The 26,021-nt window shown below is 32.4% G+C and overlaps 1 protein-coding gene, 1 long non-coding RNA gene, 1 other non-coding gene and 2 pseudogenes across 3 annotated transcripts; 2 read left to right on the top strand and 3 right to left on the bottom strand.

Moving 5' to 3' along the window:
* Nucleotides 1–1,496: 1,496 nt before the first annotated feature.
* Nucleotides 1,497–1,595, top strand: LOC125861095 (U6 spliceosomal RNA). Its single transcript, XR_007445957.1, has one exon. It is a non-coding gene; the product is annotated as a U6 spliceosomal RNA (small nuclear RNA).
* A 5,852-nt stretch (nucleotides 1,596–7,447) lies between these two features.
* Nucleotides 7,448–9,572, bottom strand: LOC125858830 (uncharacterized). Its single transcript, XM_049538620.1, has 3 exons — nucleotides 9,401–9,572; nucleotides 7,725–7,879; nucleotides 7,448–7,591 (listed from the first exon to the last, which is right to left on the bottom strand). The coding sequence occupies exons 1-3, from the start codon at nucleotides 9,570–9,572 to the stop codon at nucleotides 7,448–7,450; spliced, it is 471 nt and encodes a 156-aa protein (XP_049394577.1).
* Nucleotides 9,573–16,345: 6,773 nt separating this feature from the next.
* On the bottom strand, nucleotides 16,346–17,455 carry LOC125859493 (uncharacterized). Its single transcript, XR_007445774.1, has 3 exons — nucleotides 17,336–17,455; nucleotides 17,130–17,197; nucleotides 16,346–16,691 (listed from the first exon to the last, which is right to left on the bottom strand). It is a non-coding gene; the product is annotated as an uncharacterized LOC125859493 (long non-coding RNA).
* A 909-nt stretch (nucleotides 17,456–18,364) lies between these two features.
* On the top strand, nucleotides 18,365–22,697 carry LOC125858829 (uncharacterized; annotated as a pseudogene).
* Nucleotides 22,698–23,460: 763 nt separating this feature from the next.
* LOC125858828 (uncharacterized) lies at nucleotides 23,461–24,467 on the bottom strand (annotated as a pseudogene).
* Between the last annotated feature and the right edge of the window lie 1,554 nt (nucleotides 24,468–26,021).

The raw sequence follows: 26,021 nt of genomic DNA, 5'->3' as shown, positions 1-26,021 counted from the left end.
TGGAGATATTTTACTCGTTGTTTACTTTTTTACCTCATTAGTTAGTTAAAATTTGATAAAATATGTTGAGTTGGCTTACCTATTGGTTGGGAACATACGTGCCATCACGGCTTGTGAATTTAGGTCGTGACAAAACTTAAGAATCTCCAACTTCCTAAGTAAGGACATGAAACTCAACCAAAAGCTTCGGAAATTGAACCAAACCTTCAACTAGATCAATATCACCATTTGTACCTAGTGGAATCATCAAAACTCGAAAATGACATTTCTAACCTCAAAACGTTAACTAAAGTCAAACTTTAGCCTTAACCTTCCCTGCATCTCATGTAATTGATCAAAATCAAACCAAAAGCCTTGGGACCCATACAAAAAATACGTTTAGACAAAAAAACCATATTTCGAATCTAACGGAACTGTTAGAATTTCATTATGAGTTTGCTACCAGCAAATGCTGACTTTGGTCAACTATCTTATGCTTTCAACTTTCAAAACACAAAAACTCTTCTGAATACCCCAAAACCAGAGTCAATAGTCCTACTAATCCAAAAGTAACGTTTTGGAGCTAATAGAACTGATGGAATTCCATTTCGAGATACGTAGCTTTGATTGTTACCAAAAATCACTTTTAACGACTTTGACTTTCGAAAACTCTAAAACTTCAAAAAATTACAACTTCACAATAAATTTCAAAGCCAACTTCGTAAACTGATCAAAAAAGACTCAAATCAACTATCAGGAGGGGTAAAATGGTAAATTTCCAAAAATTTCATAAAATGACCTTCAGGTCATTACAATATCTAACACAAGCAGGGGCGGATCTACTAAGGTTAGTGGGGGTGCCACGCCACCCATGGGCTTCGACGGAAACTCTAGTATATATAGGTATATATCTACAATATAATTACAAATATTAAACGTGCCATGCACCCAAGGAACCAAAAGTCCTTGCGGCGCGGCTGGTTGAGGGTAATACTCTAAAACGTAGGTCACAAGGTCGAATCTCGTTGAGGCCCTGACATTTTTTTTAATTCGCAATTTTAACTTACTTCCTTAATATGACAGCGGCACATTATTTTTTTTTGTTTGTTTCTAATAGTTGTCTTAATACAGAGTAGTAATTTATAAGTATATTTGACTAGTGTGTTACATAAAACGTGATCTATTTGTAAATATAAGCAATGATATCGTCATTGATTGTTTTCAAAATATGAAAACTTGTCGAGTACAATTATAAATGAATGATGAATATTTATGATATTTATAGTATAATTGAAAGTTTTAACTTTGTTTACTTTATGATCTCAATCAAATGTGGGGTGCCAATTTGTATTTATATATGGAGGTAGGGAAGGGAAGGGAAAATGGTAAGGTACGTGAGAGTTCAAATAGTCAACCAATTGAGCTAAACTGATTTTTCCCATGTGAGAAAAAATCTTCCGTTGTCGGTCCTGAATTCGACTTTCAACAAGAGCATCTAGATTAAAACGATAAACTTTTTCTTCGTTGGAGACATCTGATAAAATTGAAATAATGCGGAGAAGATTAGCATGACCCATGCTCAAAGAATTTGTAGTATATATAATATATAAATTGTCATCTTATTATTGTTCATAGTTGTCATAGATCGATAAGACGAATAATTCAACTGAAACCTAAAATTGAGTTAACCGATGAATCTACTTGGTACCGAGAGACTCGAAATCCTGGATCCGCCTCTGCTCATGCTATCAGAACTACATAATTCTAAAGGCCAACCATCAGAATATCATGCTTACATGCTTAATTATGTTGTCTCCATCAATTCTATAATGTAAATTTATGTCACTAACCAAGTCTATACATAAAAGTAAACCATAGCATATCTCAATGCCAAATTTCTGCCCAAGTGCCCAAACAATCTCACTTTTGCTGCGAACCATATTTTGAAAAAGAATGCGAGGGGAGAACTATAAAGTTTTTTTCCATGGAAAGTCTTTCCTCCTACCTTACTTGAGATCTTTTCTCTTAAAATATGACTTATAAGTTTTTTAAGGAGATATCCCTACAACGAAACCCTTTGACCTGTCTACATGGATGTTTTTGGTAATTTAGTAAGGACGGAATACGACTTGTATCCATAATTTTAATTTCCCTAAGTAGAGTTGGCAAAATAGCCACTCTCCAAACTTAATTGAACATTAAGACAAAAGTCTTGAATAATTTGTGGTATACCCACTATTAATGACATCATCCACATGCCCTAATTGTCACATACAAAAGACCTCACTAAGTTTTCTTATCTCCACTTTGGTCCTCCCCTTCTTTTCCAACTAATTTGGAATAATATATATCTATTTGCATTTGTTAAAAATTATATTAGAAAAGAAGAAAAAGGTCAAACGGGAAAGAAGAGCAACTCGTTTTTGCTGTTGTCGAAACAGACGATTCCGGCGAGTTTTCCGGCCAAAATATCCATTTTCAAGATAATTAAAATCATCATCATCTCCTACTCCATAGTCATGTTTACTCCATTTTCTTTCAAAAATCAAGCTTCAAAATGATTTTCCCGCCATTTTAGAAATTTGAGAAATCTTCCATAATAAACACTTGATAACTTATTATAGATACATTTTAGTAGTTTAAAAGCATTAAAAATCTGTTTCGCCATTGCAAGAGCTGCATTTTGAACAACGATCTCATTCAGTCGCATTTCTTTACGGATGTCGTACTTCATCGATCGTTAACGAATGATACTGTAATCTAGTATCTATCTTTGTAGTCTATAATGGTAGTAGCTGAATTTGTTGTTGTTGGTGGTGATTATATGGGAGTATGGGAGAAGACTCCCAGAAGTTGGAATTGGAAATCTTTGTGTAAGACAACAGTGCCCATTGCGTTGCGTCGCAATGGTTCATGTGACGATATGATTGCAAGCGTAATTGAGGCCGGTGAATTAACTTGCGAGCCAAATAACTTGGTGATTAGCTATCAAATGAATGGGAGGGGAAAAATACATCCCACATTCATAAAAAATGATAGGCACGTGAACTTGTACATGTTAGATATTGGTATTGATGGCTCTAGGCCTACATTGAGGATAAACGTTAATGTGAGGCCTCCAATTGAACCAACGAATTCATTTAACGGCGACAGTGATTCAATTGGAAATGAAAGATTGGGTGATTATTCAAAGGAAAGCTTGGGTGATAATTCAAATGAGAGTTTGGGTGATCATCCAATGAATATACATGATGATCCAACTAATGTGGAAAATCAATCAGTAGATGCGGAAGATCCCGAACCCGAATGTTGTGAAGAAATGCAAGGACAAAAGGAATTGGGATCACAATCCAACCATTCCTTCTCAGATGGAACTAATTTATGTATAAACCAAACTTTCAGTAACAAGAATGAGTTGCAATTGTTATTAGCCAAAGCGGCAGCAAAAAAGTCTTTTGATTTTGCTATTGTGAAGAGTTGTACTAAATACTTAAAGGTGAAATGTGTATCTCGTAATTGTGCATGGATGTTGCGGGCGAAGAAATATGAGTGTTCAGATAGATTTTATAACTATAAGTACATTGGCAAACATAGTTGTGGTGTTGAACATGCCAACAGTAGCCATAGAAAAATTTCAATGAAAGTCACTGCTTCACTTTGTGTAAATATGTATCATGATGGTAAGGTTCCAAATGTTAAAGAGATTCAAAGAGCTATGTTTAATTATTTTCATTGTAGTCCAAGCTATTGGAAATGTTAGAAGGGTGGTGTGGTTGATAAGGAAATTGTCCGAGGGACAGCGAAAAATGGATATTCATGCTTACCATTTTTCCTACATGTTCGAGACACTTAATGTTGGTTCTAGTTATTGTCTCATGGTAAACGAGGATAGTCATAGGTTCATGTATTATTTCTTGGTCTTTGGTGCTTGCATTAAGAGATTTGCCCACATGAGAAAGGTAATTGCGGTTGATGACACTCATTTACATGGTAAATACGATGGCGTGTTGTTGAGCGTTGTTGCACAAGATACGAAGAATCATGTTTATTCAATTGTCTTTTGTGTCGTGGACAAAGAGAATGATACATCTTGGACATTCTTCTTTGAGAAATTGAAGGAGATTGTGGTCGATGAACCATATTTGTATTTTATCTCCGATAGACACAAGAGTATCGCCAACGGTATTGTAAACGTTTACAATCATGCTCACCACAGATATTTTATGAGGCACCTTGGTGAAAATTTCCGCGTAAATCATCATTGTGGAGATTACCTTTATTTTTAATACAATGCGGCAAAGGCTTATTCATTGGAGGGGTTTGGCAATCATTTTGTAGAATTCAAGAACAAATGCCCCGCTGCAGCCGTCGTCCTTGAGCATGATATTGATTTTGAGAAGTGGAGCAGGAAACATTTTCCTGGCAATAGATATGATGTTATGACCACAAATATCGCCAAGTCACTCAATGATATGTTGATAGACGGAAGAGAGTATTCCGTGGCATCTATATTTAATTCGATTGCTAAGAGGTTTGGAGAATTGTTTAGGGAGAGGCATGCATATATCCTCAAATCAATGGGTAATCAAATGGTGCCGGCTGCCTTAAAAATTGCAAGAAAAAAAATAATGAAGGACAACTCCTTGTATGTGAGAATGTAACCGGGGACGGCAATCAATTTACCATGTTCGATGCGGGTGTTACTGCCTATGTGGACCTACGGTAAAAGTCATGTTCATATAGTGAATATGACTTGATCAAGATACATTGTGCTCATGCGATGGCAGTTTTGCGATCGAAGCATGGCAATAAGTATGGTATGAGCATCTATGAGTACTCTTCACCTTTGTATAAAATTGAAACGTACCTTCTTGCATACATGGATTCTATTAATGTTGTCCCTCTTGAGTCGGAATGGTGTGTTTCAGAAGAATTGCTTAATGTGAAGATTTTTCCTCCTCTTGTTGATACCAAGCTTGGAAGAAAAAGAAGAAAACGTGTCAAAGGCATCGGTGAGAATTTCAAGAGCAAGAGAAGTAATAAATGTTCAATTTGTAAGAGAACCGAACACAAGAGAACTACACGTGTGAACAACAACAAATCTTAAACAAGCTTGATTGAATTTGTTTTTGTAATCAAGCTACTATTTTTTTTCGCTACTGTAATCAAGCTACTGCCAGCATTTTGGTCAATTTATTGTCATCTATTATCGTAATTATTCATGATCTAATATAGATCAATCAAAAGATTACATAAATTTTGTACACTGTCTATTAAGCTAAGCTGTGTATTATTAATATATGAAAATTCATGGTATTTGTAATGCAATGATTCTAATGCATGAATTAGAATATGATTAAGAACTAGAATTAGAATGAATTAGAATGATATTTGTGACTATTTTTAATGCACCAAATCAAACAATGCTTAAGAAATAATCTAAGTATAACTAATTCAACTATAAATAATACAAGCATTATTTGCATATACACTCTACCAAACGAATTCTTAATGAATTGTCAAAAATATAGATGTTACCATTAAAAAAAGTAGCAATTTGAACTTTTTTTACCATTGTAAAATCTGTCTATCTAAATATTTACTAGTTATCAAAATATATAGACCATTTATACAATCGATACATCTATATGTGTGTGGTGTATGTATGACATATGATATTTACACTCTGATATTAGTAAGGTATATTTGGGTTTATATCTGTGTTAACGCATTGTCGATACTTCACCTACTAGAATCTGACACTTATATATAGATCAAAACTAGTAGAATTTCAAAAAGACAGCAATTAATTAATAATAAATTATATATTTGAAATTTATCCAATTTAATAAGTTTAAACAAGTCATATGATCATGTAAGAGTCCACATAAATTGGGTGTGGTGATTAGTGATGTACGAGGAAGAGTTGTCATTATACAATCAACATCCTTAGAACAATGTTTGAGAAAACATAAGTATGTTGTGAGGATATCACTTGTTCAACCACACATTGTTGATTGCCACCCCAATTTATATGGACTCATACATGATCACATGCTTATGTTGTAAAGATGTTGATTGTATAACCACACATAACTATTCCTCATTCATACTTGTGCTTTCTTCACACATTAGTTTGAAGATGTTGATTGTATACTACAACTCTTTCCCATACATTATTTATCTCCACCCCCAATGTACGTGGACCCTTACATTACTTGTTTAAATTTATTTAATTTAATAAATTTCAATAATATTATTTATTATTAGTTAATCATTCTCCCTTTTAAATTATACTAGCTACAGTCTATATTTAAGTGTCATACTCTAGTAGGTGCAGTATAGATCATTTATGGATCATGATATCAACCCATATATACCTTATTAGTGTTGAAGTGTAGATGTAGTTGGTACAATCTAAACCAAGCACATGAAAAAATATCGACTGTATTAATTATCTATATATTTTTACCAACGGTGACAATACTCAATTATCCAAGTTTTACAACGGTAACAAAGTACAAATTGCTACTTTTCAATGGTAACATTTACTTTTTTTAGTGTATAAAAAGAAGGATTCATGAACTCTTCCATCCTATTCTATTTTATAATACTTAAACATCTCTTTTTATTATGTCTCAAGCATCTCAAACATCCAATGCAAAAAAATCTTACGTTTGTCGTGTGGTAATTTAGGTATGTTGAGGACGTCACACACCGATACGAACCCAGGTCGATAATTCTTTAACTGTGAAATTGGTGCATGCTCTTTTTTTAAGTGGCTTGAAAATGATTCATCAACGAGCAGCCCATCAAAATTGAGTCCGAAACTCGAGACATCAAATTTTCAAGGCCTTACCAAATTTCAAATATTAGAAAGGCTTCAAAACTTCGAAGAAAATAGGAATTTGATATTGAGTTTATTCAAAGAGGCTGAAGAGCAGAGAGATCACTTTAAAGGATTGCTAAAAGACACCGAAAAAGATAGGGATCAACTAAAACAAAGGTTGATATTGGCTGAAGAAAAAGAGAAAGGCCTAAAAAATATATTACATGGTTTGTTGTTAGTAGTTGCTTTTTGGAAATGTGTAATAGGAATGCAGTAGTACAATCTTATATCTTTTACTCATGTAATAATACAGTCTATTAATAAAATGAGTCTTTTTGGAATTGGTAAGACAATGCATTATATATACAATTTAAAGTCGATAATTGGCAACAATATCCATCAAAATAAAAATAACATTGAATGATCCAACTGTCTTATTCATCAACCACCAAAAATCAACTGTCTTAATCATCTACCCACTTCAGAAACCAATTGTCTTAATATTCAACCACCAAAAACTAATTATCTTAAAAACTAATTGTCTTATCATCAACACGAAAAATCAACCATTTCAAAAACCAATTGTCTTAAACCAACTTCAAAAACCAATTGTCTTAATAAACCAATATCACAAATACCTTACTCATCACCATTTAGCTCGCCATTGAGCTCCATAACAATACCCATCACGTCCACTAAATTTTCATCACTGCCTTCTTTTCCCTCTTCTGCCAAGCCTTCATCTACTTTCTCTTCCTGCTTCTCCTGTTCTTTTTCTTCTTCCTGCAATTCGATCTGCTCCTCTTCTTTTTCTTGTTCTTTGTTTTCTTCGATCTTCTCCTCTTCTTTTTGTTCTTCTTCCTTGATTTTGATCTGCTCCTCTTTTTTTTCTTCTTCTTTGTTCTCTTCAATCTGCCTCTCTTCTTTTTTCTTCTTGTTTTTTATCTTCCAACTTCTCTTCAATTTCTTCTTCGTTCTCTTCCAGTTTCTCCTCTTCTCTTTTTTCATCTTGTTCATTAACTTCTTCTGCAAAGTACTCATCAACTGCAATAAGATCTTCATCGACTATTGCTAATTGAAGGATTTCATCAACAACAATACAACACCATCTTTATCAACTGTTGGTGTTGTATAGTCTTCCTTAACTGCTTCAAGATCAGTGGCTTAGCATTCTTACAAATAAATTATTTTACACCAATACTATATAAATTAGTCAACGTTCATTTTTCTTGTTCTTTTGAGCTCTCCTCAATTTCTCATCTCGTATAAAAGCAACAACTTCCATCATTGATAGTTCACGGGATGCAACACACACACAAATTATCATCTTTATTTTTCTGTCCACTCGAAACAGAATTCTCACAAGGTTGGTTGGAATTGTTCTCACCCAATATTTCATCCTTCTCGTTCTCTACTACAGAAGTGAGGTTAGTGACACCTTTCAAATTGGCCTTCAAGGCATCAATGATTGTGTCCTTCACTTCGTCCGTATATGACTTTAATGTTGCCATATAATTTTATTTTGTCTCACGGACAATAAGTATGAGGTATGAATGCACAACCTATAAAAAAAATATAAATAGTACAAGATCTTCAATAATTTACAAATATTTCTAGATAAAAATAAATAAGTTAATACCTTTGTACTTCTCCCTTTGTACTTAAATGGATCACCTTTGACAGTATATCACTCTTTGTCGTGTGCCATCTAAGTAAACGGGGGCAGAGGAGAATCCAAGGACTTCTTTGCATAATTATCAAGATGAGGAAAAACCTCATATATCCAAACCTGAAATTAATAAAATAACAAATAAATAAATAGAGAATATGAAATACTATATAAATATATAAGAGTTTAATATTAATCAAGTACATAACTGATAATAAGTATCAGAAATGCCTAGGGGAAGCCGTATAAAGCATACGATGCATTCCCTCTTTCCTTGTACACTTCACTTTGTTTCTTCAAATTAATTTTGTTCTTCAAATACTTTACTGTTAAATCAAAACACTCTTTGCCCCACGAATAACTCTTGAAAAAATCTAAATCATCGACCATCTTAATGTAGTTTAAATCCACAATCTTAGATCGATCGTGGGCAAGCAACATCGAGTGAACGAACCAAACTAAAGAGCACTTCAACTTCTGCTCCTTATTAAATCGGGTACCCTTAATCAAACTCATCAACTTTGTACCACTGATTTTCTTATTCTTGGTCACTTTATAGTAAAATTTCTCACATTTCTAAAGCACTTTTTTCATGCAAACTCTTTTAAGCCCCGTAATCAATGCAAACTCTTTTAAGCCAAAACAAGCAGACTAACCATTCACACAAAACCACATCTTATGCAATTTTTTTTTATCATTTTTTACAAGACACAACAACATATAATGGACCATTTGTCCATTGACCTTGTAATGTTCTGGAATATGTCTTAAGTGTCCAAAACAAGTACCTTTAAAGTCATAAATTTTTTCTTGAACTAAAACATTTCTAAAATCACGATAAAGAGTCATTCTTGCTCTCATAGAAATTTTTGCTGAAAAAGATCCTAACTCATCCATCCACGTAGTTAGATTATAGGACTTACCAGAGATCTCTCTTGCACAAGTTGGCAAGGACGGGGGATCATCATCCTCAACTCCAGTATCTCGGTTATCTCTACTACTCTCTTCATCTCCACTGTCAGGGTTTTCTTCACTAGACTCAACATCATCAGTAGCCTGGGCACTACTGTCCTCATAGTTGTCAATTTCAGCCATCGTATCAGAATTCGAGTTAGACTTGGGTTCTTCAACTACAATTTTTTTTTTGAAGATCTTAAAACTTCTTCAGCCTTTCTTTTCTTGTTTTTAGAAGGCTTAGGAACATATCGTTTAACAATCCCGCCTCTAGTTTTAGCCATAACCAGAGTAAACCTCCAATAAAACATACAAAATAAATAGCAGATCTAACAGAAATCAACAATGCGATTGACAGAAACGCCACTAAAGTCGATCAAAGTTTAGTCAAAATTTCAAAATCAATAGGCAAGATAAACTTAAAAAAAAATTAAAAAAATAAGTAACCAAATAGATTCAAATATTTATATCCAAACAAAAACGTCATTAGAGACCACAAATATTCATGGAATACGGCGAAAAATTCATCCTAAACAAGAACATGAAGAAAAACAGTCTAGAAAAAGGAATCATTAAATCATTACACTATTATAACAAAATAAACAACCAAATACGACTAAAAATTACCGAAAAACACCATTACAAAAGATTCAACTTACCAAAGATGAAAGCTTTGAACTTGGGGAAGAAGATTGAATAAAACAGATGAAGATTTGAGAGACGTTTAGGACGATGAAATGATTGAAAAGTTTGTATAAGTTAATGAAAGAGAAGTGGAGATCCCAGAGAAGTGTATGGGGAAGAGAAGCGATGATTACACTGGTAGAGAAGTGTATGGGGAAGATGAAAAGCCCTTGCACTTGAGAAGAAGAAACGTCGAAACAAGGTTTCAGAAAAGGTGCCTTTTTAATATATTTTAACAGTTTAAATAAGATTTTAATATAAAATTACGTAAAATGTATTGGGATTAGAATATATTTTTGTAAAGATATATATTTTCCCCAAGTTTTAAAAATAATAAACAAGCCCATGACCCCACATTCACAAATATACCCCAAGTTTTAAAAAGGTCAAAGAGACCCATGACCCCACACTGTTTCCTTTTTTAAAAGCCCAACCATAGAAAATAAATCAAAAATAAATTAAGTGGATATAGAGTAAATTAAGTTATTAAGGTGTGTCCAATGCCAATTCTTCTCTAATTACATCATGAAATTTCTAATAATGACGGAATGAGTCATTACACAAACTAAATATGCTACTAACTTGAAAACGATATTTCTAACTTATTGGAATCATCAAACACCTAAACAAGGTCCTTTGACTAGATATTGACCAAAATTAACTCTTTAACTTCTAACTTATTTCCAACCAACTACTCAAAACACACCAAAAAGCCTCAAGTCCCAAACCAAAGACCCTACATACTCAAAAATCACGTTTCAGAGTTAATGACACTGACAAAGTTTAGGTGCGAGCTCAACTTCTATATTGATCAAAGCTAAGCATATCAACTTCCAAAACTTCCAGAATGAAAAAGCTTACATAATTCTCAACCAAACACCTTAGAAATTAAACCACCCACCTAATAGACCATAAATAATATAAACAATTATGGAAAGGGGTGAAAGAGTAACAACAGACAATATTTTCAAATTAGCTATGAGGTTTGTTACATAAATGATGTGCTCTTTGATCATATTTTAAAAATATATTTTGAAGTTTTAAATTTATAATAATTTTAAGTAATTTATAAATCTATAAATTTATATAAAAATATTTGAAATTATTTATTCAAATTTGCACCAAAATTAATAATTTTGTGTACAACCATGAATCCGGTCACATAGTAATATTGAAACAAAACAAATGTAGTCATCTCTCTATCTCATCATATAACCAACACTCTCCTCTTTGTCTTATTCAATCCCTTCTTTTATATATATATATATATATATCAAAAAGGTTTGATCTTTATTTAAAACTACTTCGGGGGCTTTGTTGTGTTTGCGAATAACAAGAAAACTAAAATCAATGGTTGATATGTTTAACGAAGAAGAGTTACGTGATACAAGTGTGTTGAATAGAGGAGATGATTACTTGCAGGTTATATGAAGCTACACCAACCCTCTTTAGGCAAATTTGGTGTTATACTTAGGGTTTTTACTTTTGATGAAGTCAAAATCATATGTGAACGTTTACCTGGTTATCGTGAAGGTTTAAAACATAAATCGAGTATATTTGTCAATTTAATTTATTTCATTTTTTGTGCCTTCATTTATATGTTTGTGTTAAATTTATGTTGTTGATTCGATTGTGTGCTTATAATGGAATTTTATATTTGTACTTTCCAAAAGAAAACAAGATTTCATTTATTTTTGACATGCTTACTGAAACATAGGATATATCAAGAATAGTTTGAGTTCACCAAAAGTAAAAACCCTAATGTTAGCATCAAAATTACCAAAACGAGATTGGTACATATAATCTCCAAGCAATCATCTCATCTCTTAAACACACTTAAATCAGGAAACTCTTCTTCATTAAACATATCTTCAACCACTATTACTTTCTCTCTATTATTTGCAAGAACAAAAAATATTCAAAAAATTTCTGGGGCTTTAATTTGTTGTGTTTGCGAATAACATGAAAAGTAATAAAGTCAACGATTGATATGTTTAACGAAGAAGAGTTACGCGATACAAGTATGTTGAATATATGAGATGATTACTTGCAGGTTATATGGGGCTACACCAATCCTCTTTAGGCAAATTTGATGCTATACTTAGGGTTTTTACTTTTGGTGAACTCAAAATCATATATATGTGAACGTTTACCTGATTATCGTGAAGATTTTTAAAATAAATAGAGTATATTCGTCAATATAAATTATTTTATTTTTTGTGCCTTCATTTATATGTTTATGTTAAATTTATGTTGTTGATTCGATATCGTGTGCTTATAGTGGAATTTTATTTTTGTACTTTCCAAAAGAAAATAAGATTTCATCTATTTTTGACATGCTTACTCAAGCATAGGATATATCAGGAATAGTTTTTCTACCCAAACAAGGTAAGTGTAATGTTGGGTAAATATTCACAGAAAGTTTTAGGTTCACCAGAAGTAAAAACCCTAAGTTTAGCATCAAAATTGCCAAAACGAGATTGGTACATATAACCTCCAAGCAATCATCTCATCTCTTAAACACACTTACATCAGGCAACTCTTCTTCATTAAACATATCTTCAGCCACTATTACTTTCGCTCTGTTATTTGCAAGGACAAAAAATATTCAAGAAATTTATGGGGCTTTGTTGTGTTTGCGAATAACATGAAAAGTAAAGTCAATGGTTGATATGTTTAACGAAGAAGAGTTACGTGATACAAGTATGTTGAATAGAGGAGATGATTACTTGCAGGTTATATATGGCTACACCATTCCTCTTTAGGCAAACTTGGTGCTATACTTAGGGTTTTTAAGTAAAGGTTTTTAACATAAATAGAGTATATTCATCAATTTAAATTATTTCATTTTGTGTGCCTTCATTTATATGTATGTGTTAAATTTATGTTGTTGTTTCGATCGAGTGCTTACAATGAAATTTTATTTTTGTATTTTTCAGAAGAAAATAAGATTTCATTTATTTTTGACATGCTTACTCAAGCATAGGATATATCTGGAATAGTTTTTCTACCCAAACAAGGTAAGTGTAATGTTTGGTAAATATTCACAGAAAATTTTGAGTTCACCAGAAGTAAAAATCCTAAGTTTAGCATCAAAACTGCCAAAATGAGATTGGTACATATAACCTCCAAGCAATCATCTCATCTCTTAAACGCACTTACACCAGGAAACTCTTCTTCATTAAACATATCTTCAGCCACTATTACTTTCTCTCTGTTATTTACAAGCACAAAAAAATATTCAAAAAATATCTTGGGCTTTTTTGTGTTTGGGAATAACAGGAAAAGTAAAGTCAACCGTTGATATATTTAACGAAGAAGAGTTACGTGATACAAGTATGTTGAATAGAGGAGATGATTAGTTGCTAGTTATACGAGGCTACACCAATCCTCTTTAGGCAAATTTTGTGCTATACTTAGGGTTTTTACTTTTGGTGAACTCAAAATGATATGTGAACGTTTAGCTGATTATCATGAAGGTTTTTAACATAAATAGAGTATATTCGTCAATTTAAATTATTTCATTTTTCGTGCCTTCATTTATATGTTTGTGTTAAATTTATGTTGTTGATTCGATCGTGTGCTTATACTGGAATTTTATTTTGTAATTTTCCAAAAAAAATAAGATTTCAACTATTTTTGACATGCTTACTCAAGCATAGGATATATCAGGAATAGTTTTTCTACCTAAACAAGGTAAGTGTAATGTTGAATATGTTGGGTAAATATTCACAGAAAGTTTTGAGTTCACCAGAAGTAAAAACCCTAAGTTTAACATCAAAATTGCCAAAACGAGATTGGTACATATAACCTTCAAGCAATCATCTCATCTCTTAAACACACTTACATCAGGCAACTCTTCTTCATTAAACATATCTTTAGCCACTATTACTTTCTCCCTGTTATTTGCAAGCACAAAAAATATTCAAAAAAAAAATGGGGCTTTGTTGTGTTTGTGAATAACAGAAAAACTAAAGTGAATGGTTGATATGTTTAACGAAGAAGAGTTACATGATACAAGTATGTTAAATAGAGGAGATGATTACTTCCAGGTTATATGGGGCTACACCAATCCTCTTTAGGCAAATTTGGTGCTATACTTAGAGTTTTTAAGTGAAGGTTCTGAACATAAATAGAGTATATTCGTCAATTTAAATTATTTTATTTTTTGTGCCTTCATTTATATGTTTGTGTTAAATTTATGTTGTTGATTCGATCGTGTGCTTACAACGAAATTTTATTTTTGTACTTTACAAAAGAAAATAAGATTTCATTTATTTTTGACATGCTTACTCAAGCATATAGGATATATCAAGAATAGTTTTTCTACCTAAACAAGGTAAGTGTATTGTTGAGTAAATATTCATAGAAAGTTTTGAGTTCACTAGAAGTAAAAACCCTAAGTGTAGCATCAAAATTGCCAAAACGAGATTGGTACATATAACCTCCAAGCTATTACTCATCTCTTAAACACACTTACATCAGGCAACTCTTCTTCATTAAACATATCTTCAACCACTATTACTTTCTCTCTTATAGTTGTAAGCACAAAAAATACTCATAAAATTTCTGGGGCTTTATTGTGTTTGCGAATAACAGGAAAAGTAAAGTCAACGGTTGATATGTTTAACGAAGAAGAGTTAGATGATACAAGTATATTGAATAGAGGAGATGATTACTTGCAGGTTAGATGGGGCTACACCAATCCTCTTTAGGCAAATTTCGTGCTATATTTAGGGTTTTAACTTTTGGTGAACTCAAAATCATATGTGAACGTTTGCCTGATTATCGTGAAGGTTTTTAACATAAATAGAGTATATTCGTCAATTTAAATTATTTCATTTTTTGTGCCTTCATTTATATGTTTGTGTAAAATTTATGTTTTTGATTCGATCGTGTGCTTATAATGGATTTTTTTTTGTACTTTCCAAAAGATAGTAAGATTTCATCTATTTTTGACATGCTTACTCAAGCATAGGATATATCAGGAATAATTTTTCTACCCAAACAAGGTAAGTGTAATGTTGAATATGTTGGGTAAATAAATATTCACAGAAAATTTTGAGTTGACCAGAATTAAAAACCCTAAGTTTAGCATCAAAATTGCCAAAACGAGATTGGTACATATAACCTCCAATCAATCTTCTCATCTCTTAAATACACTTAAATCAGGCAACTCTTCTTCATTAAACATATTTTCAGACACTATTACTTTCTCTCCGTTATTTGCAAGCACAAAAAGTATTCAAAAAAGTTCTGGGGATTTGTTGTGTTTGTGAATAACAGGAAAAGTAATGTCAATGGTTGATATGTTTAACGAAGAAGAGTTACGTGATACAAGTATGTTGAATAGATGAGATGATTACTTGCAGGTTATATGGGGCTACACCAATCCTCTTTAGGAAAATTTAATTCTATACTTAGGGTTTTTAACATAAATAGTGTATATTCGTCAATTTAAATTATTTCATTTTGTGTGCCTTCATTTATATGTTTGTGTTAAATTTTATGTTGTTGATTTGATCGTGTGCTTACAATGGAATTTTATTTTTGTACTTTCCAAAAGAAAATAAAATTTTATTTATATTTGACATGCTTACTCAAGCATATGATATATCAGGAATAGTTTTTCTACCTAAATAAGGTAAGTGTAATGTTGGGTAACTATTCACATAAAGTTTTGAGTTCACCAGAAGTAAAGATCCTAAGTTTAGCATCAAAATTGTCAAAACGAGATTGGTACATATAAAGCAATCATCTCATCTCTTAAACACACTTACATCAGACAACTCTTCTTCATTAGAAGAGGGAGAAGGATATCTTCATTTGATGTTTAATGTTATTTTATTGTTACAGAAGATTATTTTTTCAATGGATAATAATGATAATTTTGTTATTATATCATATATAGGTAAAATCTATATGTATATATTCTATCTATATTATTCTAAAGGTGGAAAGTCTATAAAGGTAGAACATAAAAGTTAGATTATGAAAATATCCATTGAAAATTAATTGACTAATTTATCCTTCGCTAAAATAGACCAAATACATAGTTAGAATTTACCACTTTCCATTGGATGTTCATGGTGTATATATGCCTCTAGAAAAACATCAGATGACTCTACTATCATGAATAAAACATTAGTTTAATTATAATTTTCATATTACGTCTAAGAGTTGAGCACACGTAATTCCAAATCAAATCATTTATATTAGTTATTCTGAAATTTATTTATATGTATCATCACATGCAATAGACACATATTCAGTCTATCAGAATTACATAATTCTAAAGGTCAACCACCAGAACACCGTGCCCATATGCTTAATCATGTTGTCTCTATCAATTCTATAATGTAAATATATGGCACTAACCAAGTATATATATACATACATAAAAATAAACCATAGCATACCTCAATGCCAAGTTTCTTCCCTAGTGCCCATGCAGTCTCGCTTTTGTCGCGAACCATATTTTTGAAGAAGAATCCGAGGGGAGAAATGGAGTTGTTTTCCATGGAAAGTCTTTCCTCCTACCTCACTTGAGCTCTTAATTATCTCTCAAAGTATGACCTGGAATTGTTATGCATCCAAAATAGTTACGGTTGAAATGTACTATGCATAAAAAATAGTCCTAAGAAAAGAAGAAAGGAGCATATAGTTGTATTATATTTTAAAGATTAACAATTCTATAATTATAATCCGTTGTAATTGGTTCATTGACCATCAAATATCAATTTTTTGCTAAACAAAAATTCAGTAGCTGACTAAATATTTTAGATTGCCCATTTAGTTAGGATTACACAGGGAACCTCAATACAACGACATCCTTCAAGATGGATTACACAGTCTAATCTATTATTTTATTTCAAAATATAGAAGAACCCAATCAATTTTTTGACAAAAGAAAAATTATGCAACACACAAAAATCTTAAATAGATTACCCAAAAAAAAAAAAAAAAAATTCAAAACACACCTAAAAAAAAATAAAAGAAAAAATGTGGATGTACCAGACAAGAAGCAACGTGCTCGATTTCTTGATTTTGATCACTCAAAAATTTGCTTTCTGTTGATGAATCTGATGACAAGCAAGCAGGATGTATCATTTGAATTGAAAATCAACTAATAGAATATCCAGATTAAATAGAAGAGGGACGCTATTAATTTCTTATGAATCTACCTAGAGCATCTATGAATCTGAGGGATAGAGACATACCTTTTCGATGTTTTCTATGTATATCAAGAAAAAGGAGAGATCTTTTCGATGTTTTCTATGTAGATTAAGAACTATAATTTGGGGGATAAAAGTCTACAGGTTAGTATTTATGGATGTAATAATGTGAGATGTTTTTTAAGGGAAGGGAAATAATATTTATTGTTTCATTCCTCTTTAAAAACTAGATAATGAGAGGCCCATATATGGGCCCAATATTATAATTTTAAGGAAAAATAACCTAAATACATAACTTTAAGTTCCTTATTATCTATTTTTCCCTGCTTTTTTAAAAAAATAGTTAAATTCCTTATTTCACTTAAATATCAAATCTGTCAGATACATGATTCACTTTTACATCCCACGTTTCACCACTCCCTATGTCACTCCTTTTTTTCCCCCTTCACTCCAATATCTTTTCAGTTACAAATCATTATCCCAAATTGATTTTCAAAAAATTTCTCTCTCAATCCAACCATTTTCAAACTTCTTCTTCTCCGTCCTCTCTCCCAAAGTCTGTCATTGTAATTTTCATCTTCTTCCTTCCATTTTTATTTTGTTTCAGTTTTTTCTTCTTGATACATATGGTTCCAGATCCTACATCAAATCTTTCTAATACTAATCGAATAATATACGACTCTGATGATGAAAATTGGGCAGAAATTATTTAAAAAAGTTTACATGACCCATTAAACTTGATGAATAAGTCAACGAAAGATGTGCCAGAATCGTCTAAATCAAAGGTTGAAAAAACCCCCCCAAAAAAGGGGAAGAAAAGCAGCACCCGCTATTTCCAGACCTTCATTGCCTAGGGTATGTGTTTTTAAACTTTATTAAACTTGTTTGTGATTTGTATTGCGTTTGCTATCTTAGACTGAAATTGCATTGATACCTTAATTAGATGTGTTATATTGTTTATTGGGTTAAATCATGATACATACAATAACCCTATCTTAGTTTGATACATACTGATTTGAGATTTAGTTGACACTTATAAAACCCTTGTTTGAAATGTTTATAAAAAAATGATACATGACAAACCCCAATATGAAAAAGATATTTGTCAAATTTAACAAAAAAGTCGATGATGTATCAGACAGGGCATCTTCTGTATAATGTATCAAGTTTTATAATACAACTCTGTTAAAGTCTGGTAGCATGTATTTTTCTATGTATCAACTTGTTTTTATTATGTATCATTACTTGTTGTGTAGTGTGATTTGATGTTTTTATTTATGTATCATAAGATATCATTATAAATAGTATAATTTTCCTTTTCATTTTGCAGTCAATCAAATATGTTATAAAAAAGGTACCAACACATGCCATAAGGTTTGGTGTCCCTTTTAACACAAATTTTTTGAAGGAGTTCCAGAGTCTATAGGGGATGATGTAATTGAACTGTTCAGAGCTACAATTTTTGGACGTTATTTAGACATCCCTAAATGTAATTTTCAGGGTCAAATCAGTAAATGTTTGTAGTTGTTAGAATTGGAACAAGGTAACTCAAAGGTGTTGCATAGTAGACATGTAAATGGGGGTATCTTGAAATTTGGTATCAAAGAATTTGCAATAATAACTGGTCTCAAATGTAAAGGCAATACCAAAGACTTTCAATACCCAGAATCAACTCCATGTAGGCTATTCCAAAAATATTTTCCTGGTGCAGTTAATAGTAAAAGCAGGAATCATCTAGTCCAATGATTTCTGATGGGTAACTGGGAGAACAATTAGGATGCACTCCAGATAGCTATCATGTACCTTCCCCATACATTCATTTTGGCTCAAACTGGTGATTCTTCAATATCTGTTAACAAATTCTTAATGGTTGAAGATGGTAGATATCAAGTATATCCTTAGGGACAGATTGCATTCACAAAGCTCATGGATTCACTTCGACAAAATTTCAATCTTAGAAAACAGTTGTATCGGTTATATGGAATGCCTTATGCACTTAACATATGGACATACGAATGTGCATTCCAATTAAATCCTGAAATTGTTGTCAAAGAACGGAATGTCATCCCTAGAATTTGCAATTGGAGGGTTGTGGCTTTAAAGCCAAAGTTTGAAATGCTTATGTCTAGCATTTTTCAAAACGTAACATTGAATCCCATTTTATATTACATTTCATACATAATTAAGTATATAGTTGTAAGGTTGCAAGTTTGTCTTTTTAAAATCTTTTTTTTTTTGTGTTAGGATACATAATTTTGTGTCTTAATATTAAAAAATATTTTGTTTTTCCAGAATGTGTGTTCAAACATTGTGCCAACACCGGAGGAACTATTGCAGCTTTTGATTTACCCAAAGATGAACATGCTCCTCCTTCTTCACCCCCTACAACATATGTCAATCCCAAGATAGTTCAACCGAATGACATTGCTGATTTTGATGATTTCTTCACAAGACCTCCCGAATAGTTTTTAAGGAGATCATCTAGAGTGTTTGATACATCATCTCCACCACCACAAAAAATAAGAAAGAAGGGGGATACACCTAAAATAAAGGTGTTAGAACCCAATCAGTCCAATGTGTCATTAAATCAGCCATTTTCTATTTCAGATGGTCCTCCGACACTGGCTGCTAATGTACACGATTCTGCAGATGCTCAAAAAGTCAATTATGTAATTCCAGATATTGAAGAACTGAAAGATCATTTGGAGAATTACGTAAGTAATTATTTCGATTTTATTATTTTTTCTTTATATTGACTCTAATTGTAGTTGTTTTTTAATAATTTTTTGATAGGTTGAAAAGAAATTTGAGAAACTTGTAATCTTGATAAAGGAAAACTACACGCAATTGATGCGATCTCGACACAAGGAAAACAACAATGTCGATCCTCAATCAAGCAATAAACAACCATCTCCACATATACAGACTGATCTTGCTGATGCAGTTGGTGTAGCTGACTGTGAGGTTGGTGTATTTGTTAATGAGGGCGGACATTAAGCTAACATCAATGCAGAGGTATGTATCTGATACATTGTTTGTAATTGTTGTTATACCTCATACATTAAGTATGTATTAAGAATCAAAATCGTATGTATCAACACACATAAGTCATGTATATAGTTAAGATGATTCACCGAATCTTCTATCTCATTAAACATTTATATATTTCAACTTTATATTCATCACTTAAGTTAAATAATGTATCAGTAACAATTATGTTAACACTTTTTTTATTATTAAAAATTCAAATATAGATTGATCATACTATCAGTAACCAACAACAAATGAAGCGTGTTTCAGAACTCCAACCAACATATGAAAGTACTCATGTTGATACTGGAGCAAATGATCCTAAGAAGGTATCAGTAAGATCAAAACTTTATACATTACAATTTTCTTTGATGCATTATCCTCTTCTTCTTTTTTTATATATGATACATTATTAGTATAATGGGTAACTGATACATACAACATGCTTATATTCAGGATGATAAAGCACATCAAGCCCCACAAGATTTAAATGAAGTAGTCATGGATGAAGATGGTGCTGACATAGTTCAACACAACATCCGTCATTTTGTGACTGATAAAATAATAGTTGATACATCGGTAAATTTATCAATTATGCATCATGACACTAACATTCATTATATGGAATTTTACTAAAAAAATTAGTATATCATATTACACAGGATTCTTCCACATCAACAACAATATCGCCCTCAACTCAAGCAGCAATAGATGCACTAATATCTGATCTAGGAAAATTTTCTATTCCTGCTAAATTATTTTGTGTTTACAATCCATAGAATTTAACTGACAGTCATGATTTGTTGTTTTATAGTCAATTACCCACTGATATTTCAACCACCGAGATTATTGTTAGAAGCGATTCAAAGACTTTTGCGCCTAGAAATAGCAAGAATTATTCAATTTCCATACGTGACTTCTTTTGGATCAAGCGAGAAGGGAAAAGAGAAATTGGATGACGATGTTCATCTATATTTCCCATTTGAAGGATGTGGGATTACATATCAAGCTTCGTCTAAACTAATTTATGAGTATATGCAGTGGTTAACCAAAGGGAATTCTCAAAAATCATGTCAATAAGTAAGTTTTATACATATATTTTGTAAATGTTTGGATTAACCTATTTTGATATAACCAATTGACAATATAAACATTATCACAGGAAATCATCGGAGGATAAATACAGATCAAAAGCCTCTTCTTTTGAATTTGAGATGATGGATTTTGTTGTTACATTTCCAATTAACAAGAGTTGATTTTATGCCATGTCACAGCCAAACAAATGTTGGACTGATCAGGTAACGTTTTAAATGAAACTATTAAGCGTGTATCAGACACATTGGTGTAGAACAACTTGATACAAAATATCATTCCGGATACACTCAAATAAAGTATCAAAATATCAAAATAGTATTTATTTAGATTAACATTTAATGTATTAATTCTATCATTAGACCTTTTTTACAAGTTTCTAATTCTGTTTATCATGTTTTTTATAGCACATCGATGTTGTTTTTTACTACCTCCGTAAAAAATCAAAACTCCGTAGCATGAATCAATACACAACAGCCAACTGCTTGTTCATCTCACACATCAAAAATACCTATAAAAGGTATTACCTTGCTAATGATGATGATCTTATTAGTACCCAAGAACACATTGATCGCGCTTCAACTGTATCTGTATATGAGAGGTCAATTACTAACATCATCAAAAGTTTTGAAATTCCAGCTGCTTTACCATGGCATCTTGTAGACGATGTTTACATTCCAGTTAACTGCGGTGGACAATTTCATTGGGTGTTGGCTATTGTCGAATTGCAAAACAAGGTGATAAGGATGTATTATTCTTTATTAGGCTCAAGGAAAAAAGCAATTCCGCACGAGATATAAATGTTGTCTAAAATGCTTCCTTCTTACCTCATGGACAGTGGATTCTTTGAAAAAATTGAGCGAACAAATTTTGGTGATTGTGATTTGTACAAGGACAATAATTCTGGTTCACTCTTGGAGGCACAAGTTCCTTTCATGGTTGAATTTGCCCAATACATTAAGCAACAAAAGAGTGATAGCCTGTAAGTATTGTGCTTTTATTATTTTTGAATCATGTATGATTTAAATTTATAACTGATATTCTTCATTTTTGTAAAGACTGTGGGTTATATGTTACTATATTTGCGGAGTATCTGAGCGACCAAATCGAAACATCATTAGTTGATTTTCTTTCAGAATACCTACGCAAAAGATATAGAGCATTGTTGTGGAGTTATAGCAGCGAGAAGGCTAAGGGTACATACGTTAGTGAGAATGATGATCCACCAAAACCTAAGGGTGTAGTCATACCACCACCAGAAGAAGATTTGGTTCACATAGTTTAGTAATTAAGTATCTATGCATAGACAACGTTTTATGTTTTTTTTATCCTTTTGACAATTTCACTCATATTTTAGTGTGCTTTGATATTGTATGGACCAATATACTTTGCTTATATAAATTTCAGACACATTATTGAATTACATAAAGAAAAAGTGTAGTATATAACATATACTGCGTCTGATACATGTTTTCATTGTTATTATGTATCTTATAAGTAATCAGATATAATAACCTATTACTAATAAATACGTTTTTGAAAATGTAACGTATATGATTCATTATTTATAATTAATATTATACATGAAACATAATATATATATATATATATATATATATATATATATATATATATGATACACGATTCATATATTGCATTCTTTTTTCTTCTTTTCCTTGGTCGTCCAGCTAATCGTCTGTATCTAGGTGGATACGCAATTTCAACTACCACATCCTCAAGAGCTTACCAATCTTCCTTATCTGGCATTGAAACCATTGGAATCTCATATGTTTTTGCTAATGTATCAGGCTTGTAGTAATCAGAGCAATATGGATGCATATCTTTAACATTCTTTTCCTTTAAAATAGCAATTGCATGTGCGCAAGGTATCTCATCTAGTTGAAATCTTCCACAAGAACATACTTTCCGCTCAAGACAAACAATGTATCTTCTTCCAGCTTCATAAACCAAGAAAATAAATTCAAATGATGGAACAACTTGCATACATTAAAAAAGTCAACTATGAAATTATTTCAAAGAAATCATGTTTAAATAGCAGAATGATACACCGAATTAGATACATAGAATATAAAATAATGTATCATGACACATACCTCCATCTTTGAACTTCTAGACGCGTTTATAATCAATACTTCCTCAAATCTTCTCCCTAATGTGTCTTTTGTATAAGAGGCTATTTCTCTGTTTTTGCAATGCCAAGAGCCAATAAGAATTCTAACTTCTTCCAAGAATTCTAATATAGACAATTGTCATGCTTCAACAAGACAATCATTGATACATTCCGCAATGTTCGAATTCATCATTCTACCTCTATTTACTATTGAATGAAATCTCGACCACTTCTCATACCCTGCATCTTCAAGGTACTCCTTAACCCTGTGATCAACGTTATTAACCTTAGCCATCAATTTATCAAAATCCTCCTTTTTGTATGCCTTGGCCATAGATTAGAATAGATTACTTAGGGTGTTTCTGCTCCTTTTGAAGTTTTCACAAACATTTTTCCAAAGATGCCACATGCATGCATAATGAGGTACATTTGGGAACACAATCCTTACACTCTTCATAATACTCTCATTTCTATCTTGTACAACACACATTTCTTGCGCTCGCCAAATGCATTTTTGAATTATTCGAAGAATCATGTCCACGAACAGTCATTTTCAGTGTCCACAACACCATATGCCAATGGAAATATGCAACCTAATTACAGAGCAACACACATTATTTCATTTGATACATAACATTTACAAATATCTCACAACTACAAAAGATACATACATGCCCCATCAAGTGTGCTTGCTGATACAAATGTCCCTTTGTAAGCTTCGCCCAGATGTGCACCATCGACAACAACTATTGGTCTGCAGTAATCAAACCCCCTAATCAATGGTCTTAAGGCTACGAACAGATACATAAATTCATCTTCCTCAGTATTTTGCATCCTTATATAAGAATTTGGATACACGGTATTTAGCATGTATATGTATCTCAGCATCTGTCTATATCCAGCAGATGGTTTACTCCTTATCATTTCGAGTGCATGTTCTTTAGCACGCCATGCCTACTGGTAAGATATTTGAACCCCATAGAATTCTCTAATATCAACAATTATATCTTTCAAAGTATGAATTCGTTTATGGTTGACCAATTTGGGAGCAGTCATACCACTTACAAATCCGACTAATGCTTGGACTTTGGTTAGTACCCTATTCTGCATTGGACACGTATGTTCACTATTGAAGTATCTAACTTTGAAAACATCAGATTTTTTCTTGCAGGAAGCCTTCATAGTCCAGCCACATTCATCTGAAAAGCATACCAACACATAGTTGTATAATTTTTTTCATTATATTAATACATATAGCAGTTACATGTTATAATATATAAAACACTAATGTTCAAAGTAATCAAAGAATGATGTAGATTAATGTATCAACAATTTTCAAAGACCAACACAATTAATTTAGTGTATTTTTTGTATCAGATTCAGAAAAAAAATAATTTATCCACGTATCACAAAATTTTGGAATGTATCGGTTACATGATTGTTGGGACTAAATTATTTACTGTTTCAACAGTATTATCTTAACGTATCAACACTATTAACTCAATGTATCAACAATATTAATGTCACGCCCTGAGGCTACCCCCTGACGCGGACACGGGACCTAGGATCACAAGTGACCCCAAGTTAACCCTGCTGAGATAATCAGGAGCATACTAAAGATAGTAATAACTGATGTGGAAGCTAAATCATAAAGTAAGTCTGAAATGATGGGGAATACCCATATACTATAACTGGGATGGATAAAAAATGACGAGTTTAATACAAAGAAAATATTAACTCAATACTAATTTGAATCTAACTATGTCTGAAAATAGCCTCTAACTGACTAGAAATGTTGGGACAAGCCCCAACTAAGTCTAGCAAAACTGAAACTAAAGGACTAAAATTACTGAAAAGAAACTCATGACTATTCTCCTCGGAGAATGAGGACTCACCGCTGATTCTGCTGTACTGGAGATCGGGAACCTATCTAAGCATGATCTGGATGCTGATATACTGTGAGCTTACGGCATTTCTAATACATTTCACTTCCAAGTTGTGTGTGTCTAGGGCCTTTTTATATTGGTTTTTATGTGTTTTTATCATGTTTTACAGGAAAGGTGTTCAGGCGCGGAAGTTTAGAGATAGCTGAAGGAAATGCAGAAAAAGGCATCCACGGAGGTGATCTACGGACCGTAGGTCCATTCACGGTCCGTAGGTTATGACCGTAGATCAGCAGGCATGGTATTGAGGACAAATCAGGGAAATCTGACCAAGTGTGGAACCACGGTGCCCATTGACGGTCCGTAGATTGATCTACAGAACGTACTGTTGATCCGTAGAGTGAGACTGCGAGGGTTCCAGTACCTGATTTTTGAAGATTCTATGTATGGAGCTACGGAGGGGATTGACGAACCGTAGGTCGATCTACGGTCCGTACTGCTGGTCCGTCATTTGCTTCAGAGAAGCTGATTTTTGGATGCTGAAATATTTTCTAAGTCCCGAGTGGCGGAAGGGACTTACGGACTGTAGATCCAT

This window comes from Solanum stenotomum, chromosome 3, assembly GCF_019186545.1.
Source record: "Solanum stenotomum isolate F172 chromosome 3, ASM1918654v1, whole genome shotgun sequence".
NCBI classification, from domain to species: domain Eukaryota; kingdom Viridiplantae; phylum Streptophyta; class Magnoliopsida; order Solanales; family Solanaceae; genus Solanum; species Solanum stenotomum.
Note: the sequence above shows the minus strand (reverse complement) of the source record. Positions and strands in the feature narration are given on the sequence as shown.

What these genes read in the sequence shown, in the direction of transcription:
- LOC125858830 (XM_049538620.1), bottom strand. Translation starts at nt 9,572, where the DNA reads ATGGCTGAAATTGACAACTATGAGGACAGTAGTGCCCAGGCTACTGAT. An exon ending in TTGTGCAAGAGAGATCTCTG is followed by an intron (nt 7,880 to 9,400) that starts GTAAGTCCTATA and finishes TCCTTCAATTAG; the next exon opens with CAATAGTCGATGAAGATCTT. An exon ending in AAGAAGAAAAAAGAAGAGAG is followed by an intron (nt 7,592 to 7,724) that starts GCAGATTGAAGA and finishes ATCGAATTGCAG; the next exon opens with GAAGAAGAAAAAGAACAGGA.